The 23615-nt window shown below is 43.0% G+C and overlaps 1 protein-coding gene across 18 annotated transcripts in view; it reads left to right on the forward strand.

The window, feature by feature from the left end:
* Positions 1 to 1562: 1562 nt before the first annotated feature.
* The window catches only part of obsl1b (obscurin like cytoskeletal adaptor 1b), a 31535-nt gene continuing 9482 nt past the window's right edge, over positions 1563 to 23615 (forward strand). Inside the window, exons 1-29 of one of the 18 annotated variants that reach the window (XM_035173798.2) lie at positions 1563 to 1932; positions 3293 to 4388; positions 5687 to 5956; positions 6569 to 6829; positions 6937 to 7248; positions 7357 to 7623; positions 7798 to 8073; positions 8248 to 8523; positions 8742 to 9017; positions 9321 to 9596; positions 9903 to 10175; positions 10361 to 10636; positions 10730 to 10804; positions 11467 to 13446; positions 13879 to 14154; positions 15160 to 15390; positions 16175 to 16453; positions 16625 to 16900; positions 17162 to 17308; positions 18943 to 19203; positions 19640 to 19915; positions 19992 to 20264; positions 20401 to 20676; positions 20761 to 21036; positions 21453 to 21728; positions 21820 to 22095; positions 22195 to 22464; positions 22571 to 22837; positions 22961 to 23230. In XM_035173798.2, coding sequence (XP_035029689.2) covers positions 3374 to 4388; positions 5687 to 5956; positions 6569 to 6829; positions 6937 to 7248; positions 7357 to 7623; positions 7798 to 8073; positions 8248 to 8523; positions 8742 to 9017; positions 9321 to 9596; positions 9903 to 10175; positions 10361 to 10636; positions 10730 to 10804; positions 11467 to 13446; positions 13879 to 14154; positions 15160 to 15390; positions 16175 to 16453; positions 16625 to 16900; positions 17162 to 17308; positions 18943 to 19203; positions 19640 to 19915; positions 19992 to 20264; positions 20401 to 20676; positions 20761 to 21036; positions 21453 to 21728; positions 21820 to 22095; positions 22195 to 22464; positions 22571 to 22837; positions 22961 to 23230 — 9763 coding nt within the window. In that variant the 5' untranslated portion in view covers positions 1563 to 1932; positions 3293 to 3373. Of the gene's footprint in view, positions 1933 to 2830; positions 3125 to 3292; positions 4389 to 5686; positions 5957 to 6568; positions 6830 to 6936; positions 7249 to 7356; positions 7624 to 7797; positions 8074 to 8247; positions 8524 to 8741; positions 9018 to 9320; positions 9597 to 9902; positions 10176 to 10360; positions 10805 to 11466; positions 13447 to 13878; positions 14155 to 15159; positions 15391 to 16174; positions 16454 to 16624; positions 16901 to 17161; positions 17309 to 18942; positions 19204 to 19639; positions 19916 to 19991; positions 20265 to 20400; positions 20677 to 20760; positions 21037 to 21452; positions 21729 to 21819; positions 22096 to 22194; positions 22465 to 22570; positions 22838 to 22960; positions 23231 to 23615 lie in introns of those variants that run through there. The other 17 variants (XM_035173799.2, XM_035173796.2, XM_035173808.2 and 14 more) reach the window with 17 other exon arrangements.

The raw sequence follows: 23615 nt of genomic DNA on the forward strand, positions 1-23615 counted from the left end.
TAAACAACAGATAAAAACGTTCTTTCTTTCCATCTCCAGTTTAATGTCACTCATCAGATTCTGAAGTTTCAGCAGCACTTCCCCGAGCAGCCTCTTCTCCACCATGAAGTCTGGACCTCCAGGGCAGATCCGGTCGGCCGGGGTGGAGTCATAATTCTCTAAAGAGAGAATGGATGGTGCAGGAGTCACACAGGCAGCTTGACCTCCAGTCACTATTCTCTCACTTCATTTGATTGAAGCCTCTTTCACAGTCTGCTGTGGAGGCTTTTAAGTGAGAAGGAAGTCGACCAAGCTGAGGATGTCAGGGTGGTTGTTGTTGTTGTTGTGTTATTGTCCATTGGACTAAAATCAGTTTCATAGCTGAGTTTTATGGATCTGTAGATGAAATAAATGTCTGAATCTAACCTAGATACAAACCTTTGCAGTTATCAGCACTAGACAGGCAAAGCTTGTTAGGCAGCTTGAACTTGGCCTTCATGACACGTTGTCGGGGTGTTGACATTATTCTCATGCGTCCAACCCTATTCTGTCCAATGGGCTTCTGCAAACTTCCATTTCCAAATAATATCCCTGAGTGGAGGTGAGGATCTCACTGATGTGTGAAGTTATCAGTCTGATTGCTCTAAATATATAAATACTGCAGTGACACTCGTGTGTAAAGCTGCGTGATGGACGCACTGCATGACGAAGAAACGAGTGTTCAGCGATCACAAAGATTTCCTGTTCCGTGATGATGACTGATTAGCTGATATAGATTCTATAGATCTGTGATCTTCGTGTTGAACTGAGTCCAGTATCACACAGACCGACCCGACGGAACCGAACCATCCCAGTAGAAACACAGTCCTCACCACTCTGGTTTATTAGCTGACAGGTCTGTGTGATGTGATTAACACTGTTTAATATTCACCTTTCTACGTAAAGCCTCTTTTAATCGTTTTAAATATATAATTGTGTTAAATGTTATAGATCAAGGACATCACAGCTGTCTCTGAATTGAATAATCCTGCAGTTTTGGATGATTAAAATATATACATATTGGCGGTACTACACCTGTGGTAGTAGCAGTGTACCAGTGTATTTTCTTTATTAATGACATCACTGTTGTCCATATCGGTGTCAGAAAGCTGGGCTTCTTCTTTTCATCACGATTCACCGTAGGAACACGATTGGTCAGCAGGACAATTTAATATTCATGAGCTGCTTTGCATTGACCATTTATGGTTGCATGTGGGCGTGTAGAGGGGCGGGGCATAAGGCAGGTCCTCGTACGCATGCTTCCAGGGGGACTGTGATTTATTGGGGGAACATTACCTTCCGGTTTTATAAATCTGAATCTTTTTTCGCGTACGCCATTTTTGGCTTTCGTGCACACGGACACTTTTAGTATTAATAATCCTACGCACTGTTTTTTAAACGATGCCCCTGACGCTTGCTCTTTTCCTTGGATTTTTATTGCAAAGCCTCAAGTAAGCTAAGCAGCCCCCCCCCCCTACACTGGCCACCTGAACTATCTTTAGCCTCTGCTGGCAAGTGAATGGAAGTGCCTGACTTATCTTCACTGCTGTCATCGAGGCAGCCAGTATTTTTAGGGGACAGCAGCAGCTGCAAAAGCATTTATCGGTATTCCACGAACAATGACACTTGGGGTGTCTAAGGCCTGAACAACACAGTGATCGTAGGACCACTCCGAAGTTGTTAAGCGGGAATCTCGTGAGGATAGTGAAGTCCAGTTCCCCCTCCTGCGGGACAGATAGTCTCACACATGAACTGGAGTGGAACTTGGGACCTTTGAGGAGCATGTGTCTGAATCTGAAGTCAACCTGGGACATTACTCAGCCTTCAGGAGACGGGTGGCATTGCTTCTCAGCTCGAAGCAAGACTGCAATTGCGGAATGTATGTTGACGGTCGTTCCTGGCGACTGAAGCGAGGTAGGTCATATGGGGGGTACACGGCACAGCTTCACAGGGGGCAGAGGTCATTCCAATTAAATCAGACAAGTAAACACAGGGGTTAATCTCCTCTCTTTAAACCTCCAGAGGGAATATTGAAGTCTCTTTCAACACTATGTGCAAACTGTCCTCGTAAAACATGTCGCGATGCAACAAAAAACTAAAAAAATCATGGAACTTTTGATCATTTATGTCAAATTGTATAATCAAAGACTTTTTCAATTTAACCGACTTTCAGTTGAATTTTAAGATAATAGTTTACAAACTAAAGCTGCTATTATCAACTCTCTTTTACAACAATATTTACACCAACCAAAGCTGAATAATGTAAAATGGTTCGTGGTAATGAAAAAACCAAAAACAAATGGAGACTATTTTAGAGGGAATGAAAAGTTTGAAAGAACACTATTTCGTAATTTTGCAACAGTAGGTTTGGTTTCTTTAGTGTTTAAATATTATATTATCATAATTAGCATTCATATTGTGTAATATCATGTATATTTTATTTTTCATATATTATTATTGACAACTACGTGGCTGCATTGACAAAAATATTAACTATAAAAGCAGAATCCTGACTCTACAGACCTGAAACACTGCTTGCTTTATCCAAAAGGCTCCTCGAGGAAACGTTTTAGTCGAAGAATAAAATCTCACGAATGGCAAAAAAAAGGAGAAATTTCAACGGGAGAGAGGGAATTGTAAACTATGAACCAACTTTTTTAGGACAGTTAGCAGTCATAGGACAGATTTATGCAAGAATACGACAGAAAAATCATTTTAACAGTGACATTTAAAGAAAGAATTCCTGATCAGAGCTGCCAACAAAGGGTGTGATAGGGGCCCAGCATATTTTGACTGCTAGGTCTCTTGGGTGGGCAGACTGTGATTTCTGCCAGTGTTTGTGTGAGCATGCGGCTTTCAGAGCTGTCTTTGTGATACCTGACACACGGATCTTTATTTAGGGCATGCTATATTAAGTACTTTCCCATTGAAATACAGCACCAGCTGTACTGCCTCGATGTGTTGTGGCTGCTGTTGCAGCAGGACAGGGTTGTTCCCCCTGTCACTGCTCGCCGGTGTTTTTCTCTCCTGCAGACAGATCTAATTCAATTAGCCCTAATAATCATATCCGTCTGTGCTGAAACACATGGGTGGAAAAGGGACAGAGGTTCAGTGATTTGCTCTTCAGTTTTATTTTCCTGTGCTCATTTTCAAAATGTATAATTGTATCATTATTTTCGTATATGGTTGAGTGATTAAAATCAAATAGCTTCACTAGTTCAAAACACAAACTGTTTGATGTCAACGTGATGATTCTGTTGTTTCTTTTTTTTAGAAATTTGCAGTGCAGGGGTTGGACCATCTTCTCCCAGTGAGACGCTGCCACAGGTGAAGTAAAGGTAACTCAGGAGCAGCAATGGATGTGTTTGGTGGAGCGCCACGTTTCTTGGCCTACCCAAGACCTGTGATGGTACAAACTGGGACTGATGCTGTTCTGAAGTGTCAAATCGGTGGCGATCCACGGCCCGCGGTGATCTGGGAGCGCAACAATGAAAAGATTGACCTGCAAGGACAATACAGGGTCTTTGAGGATGGAAACGTTTACAATCTCATCATTTCTGCCGTGACCTCAGATGACAGCGGACAGTACATTTGCAAAGCAAAGAACAGCATTGGGGAAACGTATGCAGCAGCAACACTGAACGTGGAGGGTGAGGCACAAGAGATGGAGCTACGAGAGGAGAATAAGCCACGGTTCCTCATCAAGCCGCTCTCCACCCGTGCAGGTCGTGGGGAAGATGCTGTCTTCTCCTGTAAGCTGTGGGGAAAGCCACGGCCGGAGGTTGTCTGGGAAAAGGACGGCCGGAAACTCAATGAAATATTTGAAAGCACACATTTCACTGTGGGCTACCAGGACGGTGGATGGTTCCAGCTCAAGATTTTTAAGACTCGTGCACCAGATGGTGGAGTATATACATGCAAAGCCAGGAACGAGTTTGGGGAATCATTGGCAGGAGCTGTGTTGCTCGTCGACGCAGGCCCGGGACACGAGGAAGAGGGAAATCGTAATGGCTACACAAACGGCCACCGGAAAGGCCACCAGGGAAAACAGAGGATCGGTAGGCAAGTGCCAAACCGACTCAAAGACGACACCGTGACCAAGTCTACCAAAGTCAAAATGTTTGCCGTGACGGAGGGCAAACATGCCAAATTCCGCTGCTTCGTGACTGGTAAACCCAAACCAGAAATAATCTGGAGGAAAGACGGCAGGCTGATACTGTCGGGAAGGCGTTATTTGTTATACGAGGACAGAGAAGGATACTTCACACTTAAAGTTCTGTACTGTAAGCAGAAGGATAACGGCGTTTATGTCTGTGCTGCATCAAACACAGCAGGCCAGACCCTCAGTGCTGTACACCTCACCGTGAAGGGTAAGTCGAGATCGTTTTCACTGCACTCAAGAGTCTCTAGTTTACATTGAATAAAGTAAAAACTCTTTGAGGGACAGCAGAGTAAAGGCAGACACAGTTCTAGCCTGGGAGGCTTTTTCAGTGGGTGAAGGAATGAGTGAGGGTGTGATGTGTCAGTGAGATACTATATCTCATCATGGAGAACATGTATTGGGGTCAGGCCAGAGAGCCCAGACAAAATTCAAATCTAACATTTTGTGTTGTGGTAGTATATTGATTCTTTCTCAAAAAAACTGAATAAAATATATAGAAAGCTCATGAAGTTTCGACCACAGCACAAGATAAAAAGGTTGAAAGTTTTGTATATAATAAAACTTATTTCATGAAAAGGTGTTGCTCTAAAGGAAAGTATAGTATATATATATATCAGACAAAGCATTACATCATCAGTCAGTTAGATTCATAAAAGGTTAAGTCAGTCGGCCTGTGAGCTGGAAATATAATTATTAAAGAAATTATTAGACAAGCTGCTTTAAAATCTGGAGGATGAATGAAATGTCTTACAGATCTGAAATTTGAAAGTAAACAGGCAAAGTTCATAAGCCTCAAGTGGATTTCAGCGGCAGTGAGATGTCTGCAAAGTTACTTAGCGTGTGAACGGTCTAGGGAGGCGTCCATGTGATCGAAATCTCTGGGAAGGGGATCGTGTTTCTCACATGGCTCAGAGAAAGTCCACTGGCACCAAGAAAAAAAAAAGAGTATTGTACTGCGTCAGTCAGAGATAGAGAATGTAACTCTTGAGATAGGATTAATCGTAAGTGGTTGGGTCGAGGGTAGATTTAAAGGTGATATAAACGGAAAATGGGAGAATGTAGTGTCATCAGTTGTCCGTCTGTTTAATTGGATTTTTTAAAAAACAATATGACAAGGAAATGAAGAACTTTGCACACAGAAAACTAAATATAGTCCACATCCTTATGTTCCCCCAACTGTCTGGCGGTGTCAGTTACAAACAGTTTATTTCCTATCTAACACCCTGATGTGTTAATGTCCTTTCCATTCCGATACTAAATAAGCCACTTGTCTCATGCTTTTTGCTCATCTTGTTTGCTTCACTGGAATTTACTGCCACATGTATTTCAATTTGCAGAGTTTACAACACGGACACACGGTAGATGGTGTCCTGTGAGCGAGTTTCTGTCACACTGAATCTCCAGAAGAATTTATATTGATGAAATGACACTGTCAAGCTTTTCTTTTTTATTACATTATAAAAACGTTATATTGACTTAATCAAACTTCTTCCTCCTGTGGCCCAGAGCCGCCTGTGCGGTTCAAGCAGCCCCTCATCGATCTGGAGGTGTGGGAACGAGATTTGGCCGTTCTGGAGTGTGAAGTTCCAGAGGACTCTGTTCCCATCACGTGGTATCTGGAAGACAGACGGCTGCAGCCAGGGGCCAAATATGGAATGGAGGAGTGGGGAACAAAAAGACGACTAACTATCCGTGACATCGGAGTTGATGACGATGGGATTTACCTCTGTGAGATGCCCGACGGGGGGAGAAGTATTGCAGAGGTAGCTGTGAAAGGTAAATCAGGAAAACAGCAATACCAATTTGACAAGGACAAAGCAACCACATCATTTTATACACACTATGAGGTACCTTTACCACAGTTTTTTGGTATAGAGGAATAAATAAAGTTTCATTCAATATTCAGTTCAAATGAGGACAATCCATACATGACTACATCTGTTATAAGATAAAAAATGTATGCAGAAACTTTCTGAATGTGAACTAACCTGTCGATGGGTGCGAGAGAGAAAAGGCAAATCCTGAAAGATGTAGATGAAAGCGCTATTTGTCAGACGTTCCTCCATATTAATGTTTTTTCTACCAGGGTGAAGTGTGTATATACAGTATACTAAGCCTTTTGCTGAAATCATTCAGCAAAAGGCTTAAAACAACATGTGTAAAGTCAGTGGAGGAATTCTGACTCTTTCCAAGTACAACAGAGAAAATAGTCTGACATCATAATACAGCCTCAAAAGCTTAAAGTGGTTTTAGTGGGTAGACAATTGCAGTGTCAGCAAAGATCAGAAAATATTTTTACTTTTACAATGATGATTTGTTTTGGATGACACCGGCATATTTGTACGATTAATATGCTCAGGAATCACTCACACAAGTGTCTCCTCGCAGGTACAATTTTGCGGAAGCTCCCGAGAAAGGTGGACGTCCTGGAAGGTGAAAACGCTGCCTTTTGTGTTGAAGTGGAAAAGGAAGAGATGGACATACACTGGTACAAAGACGGCACAGAGCTGCGGGAAACCCATCAGACAATTCTCAAGTCCTTCGGTCGAACTCACATTCTGGTCTTTGTCAACACGATGCCCCAGGATGCTGGACTTGTGACGTTCCTTGTAGGCAGATCCAAGACCTCCTCTCAGCTAAGAGTAAAAGGTAAGGTACCTTACCAGATTAATCATATTATTTTGGGATGGATCAACATGTATAAGTTATTCCATCCAAAGGGATATTGATGCATTATAGACTCTCCTTTTTTCCAGCGGCCAGACATTGTCCTCCCAGTTGTCCAGTGGGTGTGCAGATCAACACTGAGCGGGCAAATGCTGCTCTTCTATCGTGGGCTCCTGCGCAGGACTCGCGTAAAAATCCTCCATCCGGATACGTGCTTGAACGGCAGGAGGTGGGCACCGGTTCACAAGAGTGGCTACAGTGCCTCACCACTGATTCTGCCACGTCTGTGGAGATCCTCGGTGACAGTGTACCATGTGAGGCCGATTATCGATTTCGCATTTGCAGCGTTAACAAATATGGAAAGAGCAACAATGTCGAGTTCCCTAAAGCTGTTCACCTGGGTAAGTTCAGTTATATTAAATATATTATGCTTCTATCTATTTTAACTCAACACAGTTTACGATATAATTTACTAAATCATGCACAAACGTTTATTTTTCCTTTTATAGTTCCGGTGACCAGAATACAAGCTCCCTTACAGGATGCCCTGGTGCCGGAGGGACAAGATGCCATCTTCTCCATTGAGCTCTCCGCTTCAGTTATTGGTACATGGTTCTTGAACGGTACTCAGCTTCAGGAGGACGAACGTTTTTTCATGCGTCGCTCACGAACACACGAATCGCTTCGCATTCGAGCAGTACGTGATACAGATAACGGGGCGGAGATCACATTCATTGCCTATGGCATCCGGGACTCTGCAGCACTGTACATTCAAGGTATTTGTGGGTCATAGTTTGTTCTTGAGTGTTTCTTGGTTGACTTCTTTGTTCTCTTGTTTTAACTGGAATTGGGAAAATGTGCAAATGTTTAGCACCAACGATACAAGAGGACCTCGGTTCATTTTGTGACAAGGTTGAGTTAAAGTTCTCGTTGTTGTTTTTTATTCGCAGCTCCTCTTGTCAAGTTTTCATCAATGTCAGAAATGGATCGGAACAAGTTTGTAGAAATTGGGAACCCCATTGTTCTCTACTGTGAGCTGTCAGACCCTGCAGCTGCAGTGCACTGGTTCAAGAACGGGGTGGAGTTACAAACAATGGAGGGTCTTCATATTCAATCGGAGGGCACCATGAGAAGAATTGTCATCCAATCAGCAGAGTTCTCACACTCCGGAGTGTATTGCTGCGATGCCATTGATGACATCATCAGGTTCAATGTGGAAGTAGAGGGTAAGTGGAGTTTCTTACAATACTGGTGTCTTTTACAGAGAATAACCATCTTTATTATGTCGTTTATCCCATTGTCTTTCTTTTTTGTTCAGAAAATGTTGTCCTCTTTTCAAGCTTTACTTGACGTGCAATCTTTACTATTTAGCAACCATTAAAATATCTAAATATCCTTAGCCCCGCCTGTGAGGTTTACAGCAATTCCAGATGCTGAGAGGACCAAAAGCATCCAAACAGGCTGCCCCATTGTTTTACAATGTGAGCTCTCAGATCCCTCTGCCCAGGTGTACTGGTACAAAGATGGGTCAAAGCTCCATCCTCAAAATGGAGTAGACACACAAAGTGAGGGCCTGGGAAGAACACTGATTGTGCATTCAGCAGAATTTTTCCACTCTGGGTTGTACTGCTGCAAGACAAAGGGTGACGCCATCACGTTCAGTGTGGACATCAAAGGTGATTTTGTTTGAAGCAATGTGAGACATTAACAAACACCAACTTATCAGAGCAACTAACCCGGCACACTTCTTGTATGTTGTCTTTCTTCAGCTAAGCTGTCACATTTTGCATCACAGCATGCTTAGTTGTCAGTACACAGATTATGATGAATAATCTAAACAGCTGACGTGAGGTTTTTCTTGTAAAGCTGACATGAGATTTAAACACATCTGTAGCTCCACCTGTGAAGTTCTCAGCAATCCCCGATGACATGAGGACCAAGTCGATCGAAGCAGGCTGCCCTGTAGTACTCCAGTGTGTGGTGTCAGATCCCGAGGCGCACGTTTGCTGGTGCAAGGATGAAATCCAGCTCGTTTCAAACTCTGCCATAGAAATTCACTCAGAGGGCAACACGAGGACAATAGTTGTTCAGTCTGCAGAGCTGTGCCACTCTGGTGTGTACAGATGCGCCACACTGGACGATATCGTGGAGTTTCACGTGGAGATCAAAGGTGACTTTGCACTTTTACTCTTGTGCGTTGATACTGTAACCCCACCTCCTCTTTCTAGATGCCACTAATAATCCCGCTTCTACTGTGTGGTTTGAAGGACTGCTCCGTGCACATAAGCTTAGAGGAACTGTTAACACACCAGGTGATTACTATTTATGACCATGTGTTTTGTGACTGCTGTGGCTCTCCCCGATTCGAAAGTCTCCAAAGCCCTTTCATCTTCTGCTCTGCAGTTACATTTTTGCAAGGTATCCATTTCCACAGTCTTGATTTTATTTAGCTGTCCTGAATTCCCAATGCTAGCTATACCAGTGACGTACTCTACTATCTTTGACGTTGAGAGAACCAAGTCACTTGAAGCAGGCAAAGCTCTGGAGCTGGAATGTGAGGTTGCAGACTCCACTGGGCCTGTCTGCTGGTATAAAGACGGTGTAAGGCTCCTCCCGGAAAATGGTTGGGATATACTGAGTACTGGCACGTTGAGGAGACTTAATATCCCATCGGCTGAGCTCTTGCACTCAGGGCTGTACAGCTGTGAAACCTCTGATGACACTAGCCACTACACTGTGGATATTAAAGGTGATTTTTAATCAAAATTGTCTTAATCTTAGAGTGAATACTAGAACTTCTTGGAGACCAGATGCAACTAACTTTTACAATATGCATATATGTCTGTCTGTGTGGTGTTTTGTGCGATGTTTCTGTTTGGTAAATTAATCTCTACTGTCAAAATGAAAGTAACTTTCTGTGTAGAATTCAAACTTTTTGATCTGAGATATATCAGATTTTGCCCCTGTTTGGGGAAGCTACACAAATAACCACTATCTTAATCTAAATATGCACAATTAAGTCCTCAATTATAATATGAATCATCATCATCTTTAGCTCCAACGTTGCCATTGTCGCCAGCACCAGACCTTGTGGAGACGCAGTCACTTGAGGCCACGTGTCCCACTGAACCAGCATGTGAGCCCTCAGGCCCTGCTGCCCAGGTGTCATGGCAGAGGGACACAGAACGTGATTCTAATACACAGCCTGATTTTGAAACGGAGGCCGTCCAGAAGACCCTTGTTATTGAACCAACTCATCCTTCAAACTCTGGAGCGTACTATTGTGCGACAGCAGATGATGTTGCCCAGTTGATAGTAGAAAATCAAGGTGATATTTTTTTGTGTGCGTTTTCTGTTAGCTAGGACTAACTTGTTATGTGACTGTTTGTCTTTGCTCTTCTTGCCGTTGCAATGCAGAACTGATATCTGTGACAGTGTCTCTTTTTAGCCATTGTTTTCTAATATCTAGGATCATGCAAAAACTGACATTATTACCCCAATGATTGTCTGTAGTGCCCTCTCCAAAATCTCAGCTTGGTTCTGATGCTGAGAAGACAAAGTCTGCGGATGAGTGCTGCCCAATTGTTCGGCAATTTGAGATTTCAGATCCCGTTGCCAAAGCCTGTTGGTACAAAGACGGAACCCAGATCTACCCTAAAAGAGCGGCTGGTTGTGAATCACAGAGCAGCAGCCCAGCCTTGCCCCCCCAGTCACATGACTTGTCTGGCGATGAGAGTCTTGGCTGTGACACAACGGCTGATGCTGCACAGTTAAATGTGGACATGAAAGGTGGTGTTCCACGATGTATTTGCACAATTAAGAATCCAGAATTTAGTGACATACGTGAAGCTCATTGTTTTCTCTTTGGCTTTGTCCAAACAGCAGAGCAGTGTCACTATGGTGACGAAATTGGTGAGATAGCTGAAGCATCCGCCCAATACACTGTGGATGTCCAAGGTGATTTGATATATTTCAACATCAGTCATCCATGTTAACCCAGCACATAAAAAGCCACTAACAACAGTGGTGTATTTTATTGTTAGCTCAACCATCTGAGGCATCTTTAATATTCCATTACAAAAATTGCTTTTCTTTGTCACTCTGTCATCTCTAGCCTCATGTCATTTCCTGAAATTTGGCTGTTTCATGAACCATGTGGGTGTTTCGTAGCTGCTCCTCACACTAACCTACGTGTTGTGTTTGTCACTTTACTCTTCATTTTAACAGTCATCTTTGCTTGTAACAAGCAACTCACAAGTCTTTTAAGTCCATCTGATCTATCTTATTCATCACCAGATCCTCTCATTCACATTGCCGCCCTGAACCTTGCAATGACAACGAATTCTTATCGATAAGAAGAAAATTTATGCACTTTTTTTTAGGTTTTTACGGTGTTAGAGCAAAGACTGGTGGTAAACAACACTAGGAGTCAGTTGAAGGGGGAAATGTAGGAGTTCAATATCAGACCAATCCTGGTCGTCCTTCTTGTTTGTCTTTGCAATGGATTATCCCATAACACCATGCTAACCCCCACTGATGTAAAATTGATGTTATGAGAGGACGTTTTGAGACCATCAACCACTGAAAATCTTTCTCTGTGTACATCATAATGCTTATAGCTACATCGCCAAGGCTCTCTTCTGACCGAGAGAAGATCAAGCCCACCGAAGAGGCTTTTCCTGTGGAAGTTGTCAGCCGGTCAACAAAATGGAAATCGGGCATCTTCGGTGGCAGGACAGGAGATGCGCAGACATATGAAGACCATTCCAGGCAAATGCCAACTTCTCAATCAACATGTGAATATTCAAGTGACTGGATTCAAACTGAACAGTCAAAGGAACTCTCAGACAATGAACCTGCAGTTTACCCTAACTCTGCAAAGCCAACAATAATGCAATCTGACACACGTCACCATCAAACTCCGAAGTCCACAGAATCACATGGTGAAGAATTAATTCACTATATTCAGCATCCAGAAGGTCCATGTGAAGAGTTCGATGAATCCCTGCAGACGGATAAGTTCTGCAATCGTCTGCAAACTTCAACTGGTGAATTAGAGGAGATACACAGCTCAGTACAGATGGCAACTGTCCAGTCAAATCTAGGGAGCCCCCTACAGACTTCCACCACCCAGTCTGAACACCTTAATAACCCAATTCAGATTTCAACAGTCAAATCAGACAAGCTCTGTAACACCTTAAAAACTGCAGATCTCCTCCAGTCAGAGGAGACCTTTACAACCTTTCATGCTTCAGATGTTATATCAGAGAAGCCCTTTAAAACCTTACCGTGTGCAATTACGCAATCAGAGGAGCCCACGACATCCTTGCATACAGCAAATGTCCAATCAGAGGAGCCCTTTAAATCCACACAATGTGCAATTAGCCAATCAGACGATCTATTAAAATCCTTACATGCTGCAACTCTACAATTAAAGGAGACATTTACACCCCTACATACTGCAACTGTCCAATCAGAGAAGCCCTTTAAATCCTTGCAGTGTGCAAATACCCAATCAGAGGAGCCTCCTACTTCCTTACATGCTGCAACTGTCCAATCAGAGCAGCCCTTTGAATCCTTACAGTGTGCAAATACCCAATCAGAGGAGCCTCCTACTTCCTTACGTGCTGCAACTGTCCAATCAGAGACGCCCTTTAAATCCTTACAGTGTGCAAATACCCAATCAGAGGAGCCTCCTACTTCCTTACGTGCTGCAACTGTCCAATCAGAGAAGCCCTTTGAATCCTTACAGTGTGCAAATACCCAATCAGAGGAGCCTCCTACTTCCTTACATGCTGCAACTGTCCAATCAGAGCAGCCCTTTGAATCCTTACAGTGTGCAAATACCCAATCACAGGAGCCTCCTACTTCCTTACGGGCTGCAACTGTCCAATCAGGAAAGCCTTTTATATCTCCACATATTTCTACTATCCAATCAGAGAAGCCTTTTACGTCCTTACATTCCGCAACTATCCAATCCAAGGAGCCGCTTAAATGTTTACAGACTACAATTATCCAATCAGAGGAGCTTGGTAGCTCCTTGCAGACATCAGCTGCTCCATCAGAGAAGCCTCTTGAAAACTTACTGACTGAAACTGTCCTTTCAGTGGGCCCCTGTAACTCCTCATTGGCTGCAACTGACCAGTCAAAGGAGTTTAACAGACCCCTACAGACACTGACTGTCCACTCGGAGAAGCTCAGTGACTTCCCTGATACTACATCTCCTCAATCATTGGACTCGTGTAACTCTAACAAGGCAGAACTTGTCCAAACAGGGAAGGATTACAACTCACGACAGTTTGCACATGTCAAAATGGATGACCTCTGTTGCACAGGACAAGCAGAACCCAACCATGCAGAGGTGATCTATCCATCCATGCAAGCTGCAACGATCCAAGCAGAGAGTGATCACACCATGGAGACCACAGAGGACCAAGTAGAAAGCACAGTAAACTCTGGGCAGAGACCATCTACTGAGTTTGCAGAGCCCGACTATATCAAGCAGGCCTCGATAGTCCAATCTGAAGAGATCTACCTATCAAGGACATGTGACAGTCATTGGATCGACAGTTTTACTACAAATAAGGTGGCTGTTGAAGGTGATTTAAATGGTTAGCATTATCAAACAACATGGATGGGCACAATGTTGACATTGTGTAAAATGAAGAGCGATCCTTTACAATTTTACAATTTCTGGTTTTATTTACCTGATTTTGTGCAAATACTAAATCTAGTTTTATAAAACCTTGAGCTTGGGTAATGTGAGAGGAATATTAAAATGGGACAAAGAGTAAAAACATTAGCTTCATGCTAACTTGAATGTCGAGATATATGACGTCTAACCAAAGACACCTCTTGTTAGATTACTAATGACACAGACATATCTTTTATGACTTATTATAACTTTTAGATTTGTTGGCATGACTAATATTGATTGTATATCTTGCGCTTTTGATGTTTGAAAGCATAATTTTTGTTGGAGTCAGTCGGTGACGCAATTTTTCTCTTGATGTGACCTCATACATCCCCAGCTCTGCCTGTGACAATTACAACACTGTGTGAGGCTGAGAGGAACAAGTCTGTCGAAGCCGGTGAACCCATAGTACTTCAATGTGAGGTATCAGATCCTAACGCTCAAGTTGCTTGGTACAAGGACGGAATAAATCTACGTGACGCAGCTGGACAAGATATGGTGGCCGAGGGTTTCATAAGAACACTGGCTGTCCGGTCGGCGATGCCGTCTCATGCAGGGATTTACAGCTGCAAGACGACCGATGACGCAGTGCAGTTTCATGTGGACGTTAAAGGTGACAAAAGTTGTTTTTGTCTGTTGTACAAATAGATTTGAGTGCGGGCAAAGTGCAACCAAAATGTTTTCGCTTTGTTGATATTAACTTTTAGGCCTTGGGAGTACTTTCTCTTCCATTCTGCCTTAAAATCAAAATATCTTTACACACAGAACTCCCCAAACTAAACCTCCCTCCCAAGGTAATGACAGTTTACTTTTAGGTAAAACCTTACCTCAGACTGTGTGGCCCTTTTTGCTTCTACTCTTATTTGGTAAAGAAGTGAACTTTCTCTCACACTCTGTAGTTATTTACTTTTAAACATTTAGTAATAACCCCCATAAGCCCTATTTCTTTAATGTTAAATTGCTATAAAATCTTGGTCGACTAAATTCGGATAGTTCTATCTTTGTCAAGTGTTTTCTGGAGTCCAATCAGGAGAATTTTAAAAAAGGGGGTTTATCAAAAAAGATGCTACTTAAAACTTTACTTATGGGACTAACAGGAATTTGTTATTTCAACCAGTGAATTTCATTGAAATATCCATTGTGATCATTCATTCGAGTTTTCATTTACAAGAGCGATTACACAAATACAATCTGACCATTTCATTAATATAAGATCTACCCTGTATGCAGTTTGTTATACTAAATCCAAACTTTTGTGGAGGATAAACGAATGAATATGAAAATGACAGTGTTTTCTTTTACAAAAGTAACTGCAACGGCAAATATGTTTTGTAGGAAATGTCACATGGCGTGGATTTCATTTTCTATTCACACAATAAGGATGTGTTTTACATTTGAAAGTTGCAAATACATTGATACAGAACATATATAGTGAACATTTGTATGGTTATGTTTTAGCACTTGTTTCCTACAAAACATAATTTCTATTGTAGTCTGTAGCAAGATGTAGGAGACAGGGTTGAACGCTGAAGGTTTTAGTGTCACTATTATGTGTTGCTTCATTTGGTTGATCACACTACCTGTTTTGACCAGCTCTATTTCACATTCAATCCCGTAGCTCCACTTCCGGAGGTCTCAGCTTTATCTGAGGCTGACCCGACAGAGACAGTCGTGGCCGACTGTCCTGTTGCTCTACAATGTGAGCTGTCAGAGCCCACTGGACAAGTCAGTTCGTCCACGGATGGAACTGAGCTCCTTCCTCAAAGTGGAGTAGACTTCCAGTCAGAGGGGAATTTGACGAGTCTAGTTGTCCCATCGGCCGAGCAGGCTCACACTGACGTACACCGCTGTGAGTCAAAGAGTGATGATGTGGAGTTTGCTGTGAAAGTAGAAGGTGATGCTCAGGACGTTCTGTGGTGCTTTCACTGTCTTGCTCTGCTCAACTAACTGTAGCAGCAGTGAGGTTGATTAGGTCTCGTTTGTCTTTCACCTAACAGATAATGGCTCATTTTACCACTTCCCAAACTTGGGTCAACTGCCTTTATAAAAAATGTGGAAGCCACAGCCTCAAATGCATTAAATACTGAATAAATCAGTAAACCAATGGCAATATAAATGTTACTTTAATTAGTCATTGCATGTTGTGTCAGTGTTACTTTTCAACACACTCTAAAACAATATGGGATATCTTCTTTCCAGACAGTATATTAAACATTGAGCTTCCCAGTGCAGCTTCTTGTTATGCATGTCCAATAACTCCAGAAAGCTTCTACATTAACTGAGCACTGCTCCTTTACCATGAACCAACAGTGTGTCTTTCTTCTTTGTGTCTTACCCGTGTATTCTTGTCTGTTTCAGTTTGATGTCAGTGTAAAAATAACTGGATAACCGAAACAAATCTTGATTCCTCCTCTTTTACCCCTTTGGATCGTTTGTTTCCCTTATTGTCTTTGCAATGTCTGTGGTGGAACATGTGTTGTTCTGTCACGTGTGCTTTGTTTTGAAGGAACTGTGCCATCCATGTGTTGGTCAAATCTCAGTCGCTATCTTGACATTCTTTGTAACTGAATATTCGTGAGGTTTCGATACGAAGCTTATTTAGACACTCTTTCTGCAATATCTGAAACCTCTAGCATCACCTGTGAAGTTCTCTGAGCTTCGAGAGAGTGACGGGAACAAGTCCGTCCAGGAAGGCTCTCCCATTATCCTCCGCTGTGATCTCGCTCACGATCCTTCCGCTCACGTGGACTGGTACAAGGATGGAACGCAACTCCTGCCACAAAATAATGTAGAGATAGAGTCAGAGGGTCTGACGAGGACGCTGCTCATCCACTCGGCTGAAATCACACACGGCGGCACCTACGAATGTTCAACATCAGACGACACCGTTACATTTAAAGTGGACGTAAAAGGTGATTTATTTCTGTCCTTACCATCCTCTTATCCTCATACATACAAGTCCATCTTGTTCTATGCTATGAATGGATTTTTAATGCTCAGGAGAACATGGTATTACTGGCTGGGCTGGTGTGTTCTGTCCACTTCACCCCTTATCCCAAATCTTTGTTATTTCCTTTTCTTAGGCCGATCACCACAGATCATGCCAATCACCCCGTCTGAAAAATGCAAGAGGATTGCAGTTGGTTTTCCAATAATTCTCCAGTGTGAGGTCTCAGAGCCTGTTGCCCAGGTCTCCTGGCTTAAAGATGGGGTGGAGCTTTTTTGCAAAACAGGCCTCGATATGAAAAGAGACGGCAGCTTGAGAAAGTTAATGATTCCTTCTGCTAAGGTCTCCGACTCTGGCCTTTACAGCTGTAGCCTCGCCGATGACGTTGTGACATTCCAAGTGGACATCGAAGGTGATTTGCTTGTATTCAGTCTGAATTAATGAGCTTTATCATAACTTATGTTAACTCTACACTTCTTTGCACAATTACTCTTGAGAAAACTCTTTTTTCTTTAATGTTCTTCTGTAACACTGTATGGAAACAGGGCTCCCACAACTGTATGTTTTAAAATGGCCTAAAAACGGTTTCATTTGTAAAAACGCAACTCGTTAAATGACCCCCCCGCCTTCTGACAGCTTAACAGCAGTTTTCTGCGTTGCTCTTCTGATGCAGCTGCTCCTGTGAGGTTTTCAGCACTTCCAGAGATTGCAGGAGACAAACTTATTGAGGCAAGCTGCCCCATTAAGATGCAGTGTGAAGCATCAGAGCCAACCGCCCAAGTCTATTGGCACAAGGATGGAGAACAGCTGCTTCCAGAGAGTAAATATGAAATTGAAACTAAAGAAAACCAAAGGGGGGCCCTTGTTATTCAGTCAGCGGAGGTCAGACACTCTGGGCTCTACAGCTGTGAGGCCACGGACGACCATAGAGAATTCAAGGTGGATGTTGCAGGTGATCCAAGTGTTTTGAGCTTTGTCAGAATCACTAACTTCCTTCAATTAATACTTGGCTACTTGGACAACTTAGGCTTTTAAACATTTTATAATAATCTCAGGCAATGTGTACTAATTCTTTATTATGTAGCCTACTTCTAATAAGACGTATACAGTCAATTTAATGCTGTGACAGCTTTTACTTGAAAGGCTTATTTCAGAAGCAAACACTTAAAGGCCCTTTCAGACTAGAAGTGATTGACTATTTGGTCTTTTTAATTCCTGGTGGTCACTTAAAACTACTTATGATCATTTGATCCATTCTCATTGTAACAATATATAATTGTAAAGGTGGCATTAATCAACCCGAGATAAATATCAACTGACAAAGTAATTTTCTTTTAGATATATGTATTGTTTTTCATTTGGATTTTGGCTTTACAGTTTGCAACGTTAAGCTTCGCATCAATTGTGTTTGTAGATGCAACAAAAAACTGTATCCAAGCAGTGTTCTGCAGTTCTACCTGCTCGTGTATCGCTAAACAACTAAACCATAGACCAGAGTTAGCAGCTAACTGGTCAGTGTTGATTTAACTGACTTGTTTTAGTAGTGGTCCAGATTACTCCCAATGTCTTGCTATGTTAAATGTTATCCGATGCAGATGAGAAGAATTTTGAGAGTTGAATTGCAGACGCTGCAAATTCACTGGTCTGAAAGGGCATTAAATGATCTGTATTCTAACTACTAAAATAAGATATAAACAGGAAAACTGTCAGATAAGACGGTAAGCAAACAAATCAAAATAAAACCATTTTCAGACATGACCTGCAGAGGAACTGTGGAGAATCGGGTCCGGACTTTCTCCGCATGCACAACGCAGCAGGAGATTCTCTGCTCAGACGCGTTCACGACAACAAATCCTCTGCAGCAGGCAGAGGCAGGAAGTAACATTAATTCTACTGCGTCGATTACGTGTTGTTGTTTACAGCACATCAACACCGGCATCGGCAGCTATCACAACAAACTCATGAAATCGTCAGTGTCTTCTACGTGTATCTGTCGCCTATTAAAAGCGTCATCAACCCACTCACTCGCAGTGAATCCTGTGGAGAAAGTCCTGCTGTATTTACACATGAGCTCCCACAGATCTTTCTGCAGACTTTCGCCGCCTCCTAATATAAACGTAGCTCTCTTTCGGACATTTGCAATAACACACACACACACACCTCCTCTGCAGGAACTCTGGACGAGTTCAGTGCATGTCTGAAAGTATCATTTGAAATTAAACCAATTCATGATCCTGGCTCAGAATATGAGCCCATGACTAACAATTTCAAACTTGTGTTGGCGCAAACTTTGTTGTACCAAACTACTTTTTTGTTCAATCAGGAGCCAGATGTCAAAAATTACATACTTTAACAAGTCCAAGTGTTTTAACATAGCATAGCACAGCAAGTCTGATCACTATCTGGTTACTGTTCAATGGATTGAAATTCCTATAGCACCGGTTTGATTCTCAGCTGTTCCAGAGGCTGAGAGGAACAAGTCTGTTGAAGCAACTAGCCTGACCGAACCGCCGTGCGAGACGTCCGACCCTGCAAACCAGACCCGCTCGCACCAGGATGGAGTAAAAATCTTGCCCAAGTCGGGAGTAAACGTTGATTCAGAAGGCAGTAAGAGGACTCTTGTTATGAAGTCAGCCCCTTCTTCGAACTCTGGGGTGTGCGACAGTAGAACTGACGACGATTCAGATTTCGACGATTTCTATGTGGAGGTGAAAGGTGATATGCTTAGCTTTTTCTTGGCAAGATGTTGTCACTGTCGAGTGAGCCCAAAACCCGATCATCACATCCCTCATCGCAGCTGATTTCCGTCTAAACCTGCTAATTTCATTCTGAATTTTCTTTTTTTTATACATGCTTCCCATTTTAGACCAGTGTCGAAAAAAAAAACAATAGCATGTATTTTTATGTCGTTTTACCCCAGCACATATGGTTGCATTCCATCAGAGCACTGCTTCAATTAACTCCCTGTTTGCCTCAAAAGTGGATTAACACCCACGGATGTTACAAGGAGTTGTCACCTATAGCAAGGCTTGATCAGCATGTCCTCAGCTGGGAAAACCTGACCTCACCACTACTGAATGCATGAGCATAAACAACGAATGCTACTTTCAACCAACAGCTCACTTCTTCCCCTTTGTACTGTGCTGTGCAGCCCCACCGGTGACATTTGCGGATATTCCCGAGGAGGAGCTTTTCAGGAGTGTTGTGGAAAGAGAACCGCTTGTTCTGTCATGTGACGTATCGAGGACCGACGGCGCTGTCCAATGGTACAAAGACGGAGCTGAAATGAAACCGAGCGATAATGTGTCACTGCAAACAGACGGCACCAGGCGAGACCTGACTATACGTTCAGCCCAACTGTCCGACACGGCCACATACACGTGCCGGGCAGGAGACCACGTTTTAATCTTCAAGGTCACCATACGAGGTAAGAAAATATCTGACTAAATATACGAATAACTTACATAATTATTCAACTCAAATTTCTACTTCTTCTTCCAAAGAACCTCCGGTGATGATAGTCTACCCCAAGGAGGATGTCCATCTCGACCGTCATGTCCCCGACGAAATTATCCTGAGCTGCGAACTGTCTCGTGCCAACGGTGTTGTCAGCTGGTTCAAGGACGGTCAAAAGCTGCAGGACAGCGAGAACATCAAACTCAAGATCGAAGGCCCTTATCGACGACTCAAGATTATTTCCAGCGGAGTCGACGATTCTGGAGAATACGTCTGTGACACGGCTGACGATTCAATATTCTTTCACCTTTGTATAACAGGTAAAATCCCCTAATGCTACATACATGTAGGTATGTCAATATGTAAAGAAGACTACTGACCCCTTAGACTACTGTCTCGTAGCATTCATTAAATTAATGAGTAATGTATACGTTGCTTCAAAATGTCCATTTCCAGAACCTCCGGTGCGAATCGTATCCCCAAGTCAGTCGCAAATGGAACTGTGCCAGCAAACCTCCGAGAGGATGGTTCTGAGCTGTGAGATCTCACGGCCCAACGCGGCGGTGCGCTGGTACCGAGACGGACTTGAAGTGGAGGAGAATGACAACCTCATCCTGGAGGTGGATGGTGTCTACAGAAGACTTATTATACCCGAAACTACCGTCAAAGACTCTGCAGAGTACGTGTGTGACACAGCAGACGATTCCATGACGTTCTTTGTAAACATAGCAGGTAAAAAAGAAAAAACTTTAGTCCACTTCATGAGTTGCCGTGTTAACGTCTGTCCACTACTGACACTAAGTTCCTGCCACACAGAGGCTCCTGTTCGCTTCATACGTGCGAGGAAGATGGCGAGTAGAGTAGAGAAGCCGACGGGGGAGACTCTGGTTCTAGACTGTGAAGTTTCAAGGTCAAATGCTGAGGTCATCTGGAAGAAGAATGGGGAAGAAATAGAAGACTCCAGAAACATCACCATCCTCGATGATGGTGTTGTGCGTCAGTTGACCATTCACTCCTTAACAGAGAAAGACGCTGGGCAATATGTCTGTGATGCAAAAGACGACGTCATGGATTTTAATGTAAAAGTGCAAGGTAGGTTATTTTACGATATAACTCCAAAATTAGACGTGTTATTTATATTGATATGCACGTTTCCTGGGAATTGTAATGTTTTGACATAACGTGATTTGTCAGAAACAAGGGAAAACAAAACTGGTGGCCATAGAATAAACCTTAAAGGTTGTAACATTATCCGGGAGAGGCCTCTGCTTCTGTAACAGAAATCTAAAGAAAAAGGTAAATGGAACCAGTGGACCCTTCAGCTTCATGGGTTTGGTTTTTAATGGTGCAACCAGTTTCAATTGGTTTCTATTTAAGTCTGTTGTTTTGTTTTGTCTGTTAGTTCTTCAGGGCTCTGCACTATGCAAGAAATTGTATTTTTTTTTTCTTGCTTAAAATGGATCATGACTACGTTCCAATAGGATATTCTCTTCTTGCTCATTTTTCAGAGTTGCCCGTAAAAATTCTGGGAAAAACTGAGGCAAAAACAGAAAAGCAGTTCTTAGTGTCAGATGACGTTATTCTCGTGTGTGAACTCTCGAGATCCAATGTGTCAGTCAGTTGGTACAAAGACAATCAGCTAATTGACGACACTGAGCGATACTGTATTGAGGAACAAGGGGTTTTCCGATCACTGGTTGTCCTAAATGCTGGGCTCCGGGATTCAGGAGAGTACACTTGTGACGCAGTGGATGATAAGATGGTCTTCTATATCACTGTCCAAGGTAATCATACCATAAAGTTCTTGAAATGCTGATCCGTCCTTCCTCGACTCCGGAAAAAAGAATGACTGCTGCTGTGTGTTTCTGTGCTTAGAGCCTCCAGTGCAGATCATTGGAAACTCGGGCCACCCAGAGCATCACATCCTGGTGGCAGGGGATGACCTTATTTTGGAGTGTGAGGTGTCTCGGCCAAATGCCGCTGTTCAGTGGTTATGGAACGGAAAGATACTGAAACCAGATCCTCGTATCAAAATCGACAGCCATGACGTTGTGAGGAAGCTTGTTCTCTCTGGACTTCAGCCCTCGGACTCTGGAAAATACATTTGCGATGCCGTCGATGACAAACTGATAACGCTTGTCGAGGTTCAAGGTGAGTTTAAATGTTCCGTTTGTTTTTAATGGACTTTGCGTGTGTTCAAATGCAACTTATAAAAAAAACATCTGCTCCGTAAATGTAATTTTTTCACAGAGCCAACGGCCATGTTTTTGAATAAAGAAGCAAGTAACAACATCTCAGCCCATGAAAATGAGAGTGTCACACTGTGTGCCGTTGTGAGCCGCGGACGGGCTAATGTTCGCTGGCTGAAAGATGGCCAACTGCTCAACCAGGATAACATTCACATTTCCAGCGAGGGTAATACGCACAAGCTCACCATTAATCCCCTGCAGCTGTCGGATTCTGGAGCGTACGTCTGTGACATAAACACAGATGAGATGTTTTTCACTCTTTTAGTCAAAGGTGAGAATTTGGCAATCCCTAATCAAAATGTGACCTTTGCTCACCACTGAAACTTTAGTTGATTTTAAATGTCACCTCTCTTGAATTACATTATTTATCTCGTCAGAAATGAAGGTGAAATTTATCAGACCAGTGGAGAATACTGTGTGTGTGAAGGGAAGCAGCCTCACGCTGCGATGTGAGATCAACAAGCCCAAAGGAGACGTGCAGTGGCTGAAGGACGGGCGGGAGATCCCCCCGAGCCGGCGGCACACGATACGGGCACAAGGTCGAGAGCGAATCTTCACCATCCACCAAATAGTGGAGGAAGATGCTGGAGAATATACCTGTGAATCCACAGATGACAGGACCTCCTCCACCGTCAGTGTGGAAAGTAAGTACAATCAAATCTTACAACTTTAGTTCAGTTCAGGGAGAAATGTGTACGAATCCTAGGCAAAGGGCCGGCTGACATTTAAAGTGTCGAATCTAATCCCACTGAATGCTCTGCCTTCAGTTCCCCGTGTGGTGGAGTTCATTGCGGAGCTGCGTAACATCACGATCCGTGAGGGAGAAGACGCCGTTTTTAAGTGCGTGGTGTCACCGGAGGACACTCAGTTGGTGTGGCGCCTCAACGGCAAACAAGTAGCTCTCAATGAGCGCACTGTCATTTCAAGCAACGGACTGTGCCACATGCTCTGCATCCACAACTGCATGGTTTCAGATAGCGGCAGAGTGACAGCTGACGCAGAGGGGTGGGTTTCAGAAGCAGAGCTCCAGGTTCAAGGTAACTTCTCGCCCCATTAACACTATAACTATATACATTTGTCTCCAATGACAGAAGTTCCAACATTCAACAGTAGTTTAATCCGCTCCCATTTCGCTTGTTGTTATCACCATGTTTTTTAACCATGAACTATTATCAGCGGGAGTGAATGTGAACATACAAGTGAGTGGGTTTAAATGCCTGTGCACCGTTAGTACCACGTTATCCTTTTACGTAATATAAGTAATGACCCTCGAAGAGAAGTGGAAATAGTTGGAGGCGTCTTTGACAGCTTTCTTTTAACAGCTTCTCCTGTTGGAATTCCTCTGGTAACTGACAGAGACAAGTGGCCCGGTGGTTTTGGTGTATGTGACACATTAGGGGGCAAGACGACACAGAGTTTGAT

The sequence above is a fragment of the Hippoglossus stenolepis genome, chromosome 13 (assembly GCF_022539355.2).
Source record: "Hippoglossus stenolepis isolate QCI-W04-F060 chromosome 13, HSTE1.2, whole genome shotgun sequence".
Lineage (NCBI taxonomy): Eukaryota > Metazoa > Chordata > Actinopteri > Pleuronectiformes > Pleuronectidae > Hippoglossus > Hippoglossus stenolepis.